Source organism: Oxyura jamaicensis (assembly GCF_011077185.1).
Source record: "Oxyura jamaicensis isolate SHBP4307 breed ruddy duck chromosome 25 unlocalized genomic scaffold, BPBGC_Ojam_1.0 oxy25_random_OJ72638, whole genome shotgun sequence".
Classification (NCBI taxonomy): Eukaryota; Metazoa; Chordata; class Aves; order Anseriformes; family Anatidae; genus Oxyura; species Oxyura jamaicensis.
The window spans coordinates 1-9282 of NW_023304706.1; the positions used below are offsets into that span (position 1 = coordinate 1).

The following is a 9282-nucleotide window of genomic DNA, read 5'->3' on the forward strand; positions in this document are numbered from 1 at the left end:
GGGGCCGGGGGCAGTTGTGGGGCAGGGGGCGCGGGGCTGAGGACGCGCTGTGTTGCAGAGGAGGAGCGGCGGGTGCGAGCCAACGCGCGGGAGTACAACGAGAAGTTCCAGTACGCGGTGAGTGGGGGGCCCCAGCAGCACCCCCGCGCCTGTCCTGCCAGGATTGGGGGCTCGGGGGTCTGGGGTCTGGGCCTGGCGTTGCCCGCCGGGTGGGCGCAGAGGGCTGGGGCTAAGAATAGGTGTTTGTCCCCGAGGAAATTGTGCTGACCAGCCGTTAACGCCCTGGAGCTGCGGGGCCGGGGCTGGAGGGGGGCATCGTGTGCTCCCAGGGGGTTACGTGGCCCCCACCAGGGCACTGAACCCCCCAGATGTGCCTGCACCCCCTCCCCGGTCCCGGAGCACTGAGGTCTGGCTAATTAACGAGCTTCCGGAGCGGCCGGGGGAGGGGCAGCGCTCACCTTGGCCTCCCCCTCCACGCTGGAGGTTATTTCTGGCTGCTCCAGGCCAGGCCCTGCCTCGGCCTCGCCGCCGGGGAGGTCCTGGAGGCTCTGGGCCTGGGAGGCCGCTGGGGGGACTGGGAGCCGCTGGGATGCTCCGGAGGAGGCCAGCCCCGGGTACTGGCTGGTGGCGGAAGCAGAGGAATCGGCTTCTCGAGGAAGATGCCACAGCGTTAGGACTAGGGCAGGAGCCGGGGATCTGGGTTTATATCCAGAGCCCCCAAATCGGGGGTGAGCTGTGCCGCAGCCCTGTCCCAGGGCGATGCTGGGAGCCACAGGGGCCTCGGCGACTCCTGAGCCTCCCTTCTTGCCTGCTCCGTCCTCAGAGCAACTGCATCAAGACCTCCAAGTACAACATCGTCACCTTCCTGCCTGTCAACCTCTTCGAGCAGTTCCAGGAAGTGGCCAACACCTATTTCCTCTTCCTCCTCATCCTGCAGGTGAGTGCTGGGGGCCCGGAGAGACGGGGGGCCCCCGCGCTGACCTTCCCGGGCCGTGCAGCCCTGGGGAGCTGCAGGCTTGGTGGCGTGGGGCCGGGGCTTGCCCTGGCCCTGTAACTCCCTCTCCCCGTCCCCAGCTGATCCCGCAGATCTCTTCGCTCTCCTGGTTCACCACCATCGTGCCTTTGGTTCTTGTCTTAACCATCACAGCTGTCAAAGATGCCACCGATGACTACGTGAGTGGTCCCCGTGCGCCCCTCTCCTGGGGCTGCCCGCCCTGTGTTGGGCTGGGTGGGGGGCTGCGAGCCTGGGGCGGGTGCACCGTGCTGCCCGGTGGAGGCGATGCGGGGGCTGTGGTGGTGGTGTGGGGGGAGCAGCGGATGCGGGACCCCGTCCCCGGTGTGGCTGACGCTGCTGTCTCTTCCCTCCTGTGCCCAGTTCCGCCACAAGAGTGACAACCAGGTGAACAACCGGCAGTCTCAGGTGCTGATCAGCGGAGTGTGAGTGTCACGGGGACAGGGCCGCCGGGGAGGGGGCACGGGACCCCCACAGGATGCAGCCCCCTCCGGAGGGGCACGGGGAAGCGATGCTGCCGGCCCCCGTGTGACGCTGCCCCGCTGTCCCTCTGCAGCCTCCGGCAGGAGCAGTGGATGAACGTCCGTGTCGGGGACATCATCAAGCTGGAGAACAACCAGTTCGTGGCAGTGAGTTTGGCCCCGAGATGAGCACGGCCCTGGCTGGGCAGCGCGCGGGGACACGGGTCTTTCTGCCCACGCTGCTTTTGTGCTCCTCTGTCATCTCCTGGGGCTGAGGCTGTGGGGTTTCCTGAGGCTGGAGGTTGCCTTTGGGCTGTGTTTGAGGTCTGGGGGTTTGTCTGACACGGGCGCTTCAGGCAACGGCATCCAAGTCAGCTCAAGAGACCCTGCCGGCCTTAGCTTCTGTAGGGCAGGGCTGCATCGGAGCGCCAGGAGCTTCCCCGAGGAAGGCAGAGGGGAGCCCCAGTGCCAGCGCAGCCCTTCAGCGTGTCTCTCCCGACAGGCTGACCTCCTCCTCCTCTCCAGCAGCGAACCCCATGGGTTGTGCTACATAGAGACCGCGGAGCTGGATGGGTAGGTAACTCCCGCTCTCCTTGGGTGCCGGCGATCCCTGGGCCACGGGTGGCAGGGGAAGGCGAGAGGCAGGAGTGAGATCAGGCTGAAGGCAGGGTGGGAGCTGCTGGGGGCCCTAAACCAGGGAGCGTCCGTGAGTTCCTCCCTGCCAGGCTGTTGCCAACCCTGTGAAACGCCTCCTTACCCACAGAGAGACCAACATGAAGGTGCGACAAGCCATCCCCGTGACCTCGGAGCTGGGTGACACCAGCAAGCTGGCCCTATTTGATGGTGAGTACCTGAAAGCAGCGCTCTGTGACGGGGCAGCTCTCGGGTGTCCTCCTCCGTCACTTGGTTTGGGTCCGCCTTGCTCCTGGGGAGACCAGGACCATCCGTGTGATGCTGCAGTCCCGTGGCTCAAAATGGGTCTCTGGGGAGGGTGCTGGGAGCCCTGGGATGGATCTGGGCAGGTGGAGAAGGCGTGTTAGAGCTGAGCTGCCCTCTGCGTCCAGGTGAGGTTATCTGTGAGCCCCCCAACAATAAGCTGGACAAGTTCGGTGGGACGCTGTACTGGAAGGAGAACAAGTACCCCCTGAGCAACCAGAACATGCTGCTGCGGGGCTGCGTCCTGCGCAACACGGAGTGGTGCTTCGGCCTCGTCATCTTCGCAGGTGGGCTGGGACGGCCTGCCACCGCTGCCCGCCGGGGAGGGGAGAGAAGAGGAGGGGACCCACCGACAGCTTTCCCTCTCCCCAGGTCCCGACACGAAGCTGATGCAGAACAGCGGCCGGACCAAATTCAAGCGGACGAGCATCGACCGGCTGATGAACACGCTGGTGCTCTGGGTGTGTGGAAAGGGAGCTCTGGGGGAACCCGTCCCTGACCCGGCCGCGGCTCTGATGTCCCCTCCTGTCCCCAGATCTTCGGGTTCCTGGTGTGCATGGGTGTGATCCTGGCCATCGGCAACGCCATCTGGGAGCACGAGGTGGGCGTCTGCTTCCAGATCTACCTGCCCTGGGACGAGGGGGTGCACAGTGCCTTCTTCTCCGGCTTCCTCTCCTTCTGGTCCTACATCATCATCCTCAACACTGTGGTGCCCATCTCGCTCTACGTGAGGTAGGGCAGGTGCTGTGGGGCTGGGCTGTGGGCGTGCAAGGGGCAGGCGCCAGGAGCGGGGCTGCCCTCTGGGGAGGGGAGACGGGGATGGAGACCCCGGGGCAGGGCTGCGTGCGCGGGGCGGGCTTGGGCTGCTCTCCTGGAGATGGGCCACATCTGCCCTTGGGGATACCCCAAGACCTGAGGCCCTGCAGGTCCCTCGGGGCCCCCCTGGCTGCGTCTGTCTGGCTGCTCATCTCTCCCTGCCCTGGCTGCATGCTGGTTATTTTGCTCTGCCCTCCTGCAGCTCCCAGGCTCCTGCACTGTCCCCTTCTCTCTCTCTTTTAATTTCTCTCTCTTTTCGTTCCCCAGCATGGGTTCTGTCACCCTTAGCCCCGAGGTAAGAACGTGTCGCCCCCACCCCTCCCACTAGCTCATTGCTGTCTGCCCTGGGGGCTGGGGAGGGGGTTTTGGGGCACGTAGGTGTGTGAGAAGCTCGGGGAGCCCTGCGAGCCGTCCCCTCCGTGTCCCTGGTGGCGGCTGTTGGCAGGAGTGGGTGCGGGCCAGCCCCGGGGAAGGGCGCGGGAGACGGAAAGCAGCGTGGGGCCCTGGGTGCCAGGGTGCCCCCTGGGGCTGGGGGCCGGGGGTGGGCGTGCGTGTGCCCATCGCTGGCTCAGCAGAGTGTGCTGCCCTGCCCGGTGACACCTGGCTGTGCCCCCCACGCAGCGTGGAGGTGATCCGGCTCGGGCACAGCTACTTCATCAACTGGGACAAGAAGATGTACTGTGCCAAGCGCCGGACGCCAGCCGAGGCCCGGACCACCACCCTCAACGAGGAGCTGGGGCAGGTGGAGTACATCTTCTCTGACAAGACCGGCACCCTCACCCAGAACATCATGGTCTTCAGCAAGTGCTCCGTGAACGGGCACAGCTACGGTGAGCACCGGGGACAGGGTTGGGGCTGCCTTGGGGTGTGGGTGCGCCGGCCCCTCTCCTGCAGATGCCTTGGGGCAGCCGTTTCCTTCTCCCGGGGGAGATGGGGGACGAGGGGGGCTTTCTGCAGCGCCGTGGAGCTGTCCCGTGGTGCTCCTGGGCGTGGGTGCCAGCAGGACAGCGGTGCTCGGTCCCTGCCTGGGTTAACTCTGTGCCCTGGTTTGCAGGTGATGTGCAGGACGTGCTGGGTCACCAGGCAGAGCTGGGAGAGGTAAGGCTGCCTCAGGGCCGGTGCCTGCGGTGCTGGTGGCCATGTGTCACGGATGTCACCCTGTCCCCTCCCCCTGCCAGAGGCCGGAGCCGGTTGATTTCTCCTTCAACCCGCTGGCGGATCCACGGTTCCAGTTCTGGGACTCCAGCCTGCTCGAAGCTGTCAAGCTGGGGGATCCCCACGTGCACGAGTTCTTCCGCCTGCTCTCGCTCTGCCACACCGTCATGTCCGAGGAGAAGAGCGAAGGTGGGCGAGGAGGGCAGCACCTGCCTGCCCAGCTCGGGAAGGGCACCGGCCCTGATCCCCGCGCTGTCCCCCGCTCCCAGGGGAGCTGTTTTACAAGGCTCAGTCCCCGGACGAGGGGGCGCTGGTCACGGCCGCCAGGAACTTTGGCTTCGTGTTCCGGTCCCGCACGCCCAAAACCATCACAGTGCACGAGCTGGGCCGAGCCATCACCTACCAGCTGCTGGCCATCCTGGACTTCAACAACATCCGCAAGCGCATGTCTGTCATCGGTGAGCTTCTGGGCACGGCACCGGGGCTGTGGGAGGGCTGCAGCGTGGGGCCGGGGTGCTCGGCTCTGCGTGGTGCTGGGGAGGAACACGGCTGGGGCCCGGAGCAGGACCTGCCCCTGCACCCCTGAGCCTGGCAGCTTGTCCGCTGCTTCCCGCAGTCCGCAGCCCCGAGGGCAAGATCCGGCTGTACTGCAAAGGCGCTGACACCATCCTGCTGGAGCGCCTGCACCCCACCAACCAGGACCTGACGAATATCACCACTGACCACCTGAATGTGAGTGGGCAGGGGGCTGCCGACAGGGCTGGGAAGGGCAGGGGGGCTGCCCAGAAGCGCTGAGCCTGGGTCGTGCCCCGTCCTGGGGGGGAATTAAAGTCTGGGAGCGCTGCTGGGGTCTGCCTGCGTGCCCAGCTTCAGCTGCTCGCAGGAATATGCCGGCGAGGGGCTGCGGACGCTGGTGCTGGCCTACAAAGACCTGGAGGAGAGCTACTACGAGGACTGGTCTGAGCGGCTGCACCGAGCCTGCGGGGCCCCTGAGTCCCGTGAGGATCGCCTGGCTCGGCTTTACGATGAGGTGGAGCACGATATGATGGTGCGTGGGCTGGGGGACTGGGCTGGGAGGTGGCCGGGGGGCAGCCCGTGCTGACCCCCTGCCCGTTTGGATCCCACAGCTGCTTGGAGCCACGGCCATCGAGGACAAACTGCAGCAGGGGGTCCCTGAAACCATCGCCATCCTAACGCTGGCCAACATCAAGATCTGGGTGCTGACGGGGGACAAGCAGGGTGAGCCACCGCTGGCGGGGAGCTGCCGGCGGGCGTCTGGGCCGGTGGGAGATGAGAACATCCACGGGCTGGATCCTGCCGTGCGGAGGGACACAACCCCCCGCTCAGCCCCTGGTTCCCCCTCCCCAGAAACAGCTGTGAACATCGGCTATTCCTGCAAGATGCTGACCGACGACATGACCGAGGTGTTTGTGGTCACGGGCCACACAGTGCTGGAGGTGCGCGAGGAGCTCAGGTGAGGGCAGGGGGGCAGACAGGACACCCGCGGGGCACAGCTCTGCATGGGGGGGCTGGGGGGTATTAGGGTACCCCGAGCAGAGCCCCCCGACCTCTCTCCCCTCAGGAAAGCCCGGGAGAAGATGATGGATGCGTCACGCTCCATGGGCAACGGCTTCTCCTACCAGGAGAAACTCTCCTCCACCAAGCTCACCTCAGTGCTGGAAGCCATCGCGGGCGAATACGCCCTGGTCATCAACGGGCACAGCCTGGTAGGGCCTGGGGAGCGCCGGGCTGGGCGCCCTGCCTGCCCCTGCTCCTGTCCCCGACTGTCCCCACGCTCTCCTTGCAGGCCCACGCGCTGGAGGCGGACATGGAGGTGGAGTTCCTGGAGACGGCGTGTGCCTGCAAGGCCGTCATCTGCTGCCGTGTCACGCCCTTGCAGAAAGCCCAGGTGGTGGAGCTGGTGAAGAAGTACAAGAAAGCCGTGACCCTGGCCATCGGGGACGGCGCCAACGACGTCAGCATGATCAAGAGTGAGTCCTGGAGTCTGGCGAGCCATGGGAGGGACGGGTCCGTCCTCGTGCTGTCCTGGGGCCTGCTGGAGCCCCTGTCCTTGCCCCTCTGCGTCGTGCGGGAGCACAATCCAGCCTGGGGGGAGCTGTCACTGTCCCCTGTGCTCCTGGCAGGGCCCTGCTCACCCCACGTCTCTCTTTCCACAGCTGCTCACATCGGGGTGGGCATCAGCGGGCAGGAGGGCATCCAGGCGGTGCTGGCCTCCGACTATTCCTTCTCGCAGTTCAAGTTCCTGCAGCGGCTGCTCCTCGTGCACGGCCGCTGGTCCTACCTACGCATGTGCAAGTTCCTCTGCTACTTTTTCTACAAGAACTTTGCTTTCACCATGGTCCACTTCTGGTTTGGCTTCTTCTGCGGCTTCTCGGCACAGGTGAGCTACTGGCTCCGTGCTCATCGCAGGGTCTGTGCGTGAGCTGCGCCCTCAGCAGCGTCCCTGGGGCACCTCATCCTGCACCAGCGGGCAGAGCCTGGGCTCCGGGAGCAAGGCACCGTGCTCGGAGCGAGGAGCCCGTGCCACAGGGGCTGCCAGATGGTGGCAGCAGCACCCCACGCTGCTCCTTTGGGCACCCCCAGGCGTTGGGGGTGGCTCCTGCGGCCCTGCTCTTTGGGGACTGTGGGCACGGGGCGCGTGGGCTGGCTCGGGCGTGGGGCACACAGCTCTTGCATCCCCCTGAGCCCTCCGTCCCACGCAGACCGTGTACGACCAGTACTTCATCACGCTGTACAACATCGTCTACACCTCGCTGCCTGTGCTCGCCATGGGCGTCTTTGACCAGGTACAGTGGGGCGCGACGAGGCCGGGGGGTGCTGAGGGGGTGTCCAAGGAGCTGGTGCTGCTCTGAGGGGCTCCGGGTGCGGCTGTGGGAGCTGCCCAGGATCCGTGCTCCCCCACCTGGTGTCCTGCGGGAGGAAAGGCTGCTCGGGGCTGGGCTGGGCTGTCCTCGTCCCTGCTGCTGGCGCTGGCAAAAGCTGGCTCGGCCCCAGGCTGCCTGGGGCTGGAGGGAGGTGCCCAGATTGCTGCGTGCCCCCAGGACGTGCCGGAGCAGCGGAGCATGGAGTACCCCAAGCTCTACGAGCCCGGGCAGCTGAACCTGCTCTTCAACAAGCGGGAGTTCTTCATCTGCATCGCCCAGGGCATCTACACCTCCGTGCTCATGTTCTTCATCCCCTACGGCGTCTTCGCTGACGCCACCCGTGACGACGGTGCCCAGCTGGCCGACTACCAGTCCTTTGCTGTCACCGTCGCCACCTCCCTCGTGATCGTCGTCAGCGTGCAGGTAGGGAGGGAGTCCTGTGCTACGCCGGGAGGTGGCCGTCACTCCGAGGGCGCGTGCAGCGTGGGGCCTGTGGCCGTGCTCAGGGCACCCTGGCTGTCCCTCGAGCCCTGCCTCCTCCTTCCCCTCTCTGCCAGATCGGTCTGGACACGGGCTTCTGGACGGCCATCAACCACTTCTTCATCTGGGGCAGCCTGGCAGCCTACTTCGCCATCCTCTTTGCCATGCACAGCGATGGCCTCTTCCAGATGTTCCCCAACCAGTTCCGCTTTGTGGGTGAGTCTGGGGGGGGCGAGCGCTGCTCTCCCCCCATTTTGGGGCCCTCGGGCAGGCCGCTGTCCCCGCCAGGCCCTGCCTCATGCCTCCCCCCTCCAGGTAACGCGCAGAACACGCTGGCGCAGCCCACCGTCTGGCTGACCATCGCCCTCACCACTGTGGTCTGCGTCATGCCTGTCGTGGCCTTTCGCTTCCTCAAGCTGGATCTGAAACCTGAGCTCTCAGACACGGTAAGGGCCCCGGGGGGAGCGCGGGGGGAGCGACGGAGAGCCGCAGTGCCCCCCCCCTGTTCCCTGACGGTGCCCCCGCTCCGTGCCTCTGCCCCCAGGTGCGCTACACTCAGCTCGTACGGAAGAAGCAGAAAACCCAGCACCGCTGCATGCGGCGCGTGGGGCGCGTGGGCTCGCGCCGCTCCGGCTACGCCTTCTCCCACCAGGAGGGCTTCGGGGAGCTCATCATGTCGGGCAAGAACATGCGCCTCAGCTCCCTGGCGCTCTCCGGCTTCGCCGCCCGCCCCAGCGCCAGCTGGATCGAGACCCTGCGCAAGAAGAAGGGCGGCGAGGGCAGCACTGCCTGCAGCCCCAGCGGCGCCGCCGACAAGACGCTCAAGGTGTGAGGCTGGGGGGGTCGCGTCCCCTCCCCTGCGGCCGGGGGGGGGTCCAGCCAGCGCCAGCCTGTGGCCTCCCCCCCTCCTGTGCCCTCTCTCCATGCAGCCATGAGCCAGGCCCCTCCTGGGGGGTCCCTGGGGGGAGCAGGGGCCGTGCAGGCCCGGGTGCTGAGGTTTGGAGGAGGCTGGACTGTTGCAGTGTAACCAAAAAAAACAAACTCTTCCCTGTCCCTGCGCCGGACAGACGGATGCTGGCCCCCAGCAGCGCCCCCCGCCCCCCGGGGCACTTCTTTATCAGTATTCACCTGCACAGCGTGCAAACACCCTGATCACACGCGAATGTATCATGCCAGAGCCACCACCACGGGCAGGGCTTGGGGGGCCCAGGGGGCAGCACCCTGCGCCCTGCCCGCTCCCCCCACCCCTCACCCACGTGTCTTCTTTTTATATATAAAAGGAAAAAGAAAAAAAAAATCAAAAAGGAAGAAAAACCCTCCAAGGTTACAGAGCGCCTCGTTTCTCTCAGCGTTGGCACAGCTGGTTAGGGAGAGAGCACGGGGACGGGGGAGACGGGGACGACGGGGGGCAAGGTCCCCGCGGGTGCAGGGGATGTCGCCCTCCTCTGCCACTCGCTCCCGCGTGGGCACAAGAGGGAGAGGTCCCTGCAGGAGAGGACCCCCTGTGGGGTGACCCCTAGGCCAGGCTCTCGGGGCA

At 66.2% G+C, this 9282-nt stretch overlaps 1 protein-coding gene across 1 annotated transcript; it reads left to right on the forward strand.

Annotated features, from left to right (window-relative positions):
• Positions 1-6: 6 nt before the first annotated feature.
• Positions 7-9035, forward strand: ATP8B2 (ATPase phospholipid transporting 8B2; the record flags this gene model as incomplete). Its single annotated transcript, XM_035312944.1, has 26 exons — positions 7-117; positions 824-937; positions 1075-1173; positions 1376-1437; positions 1569-1641; positions 1976-2046; positions 2237-2316; positions 2538-2696; positions 2782-2870; positions 2945-3141; positions 3847-4055; positions 4280-4323; positions 4404-4569; positions 4650-4838; positions 4997-5112; positions 5264-5428; positions 5508-5619; positions 5749-5854; positions 5963-6107; positions 6188-6371; positions 6558-6781; positions 7104-7187; positions 7443-7688; positions 7823-7961; positions 8061-8191; positions 8290-9035. Coding segments are annotated over 26 exons (3603 nt in total), but the record flags the coding sequence as incomplete, so codon positions are not given.
• Between the last annotated feature and the right edge of the window lie 247 nt (positions 9036-9282).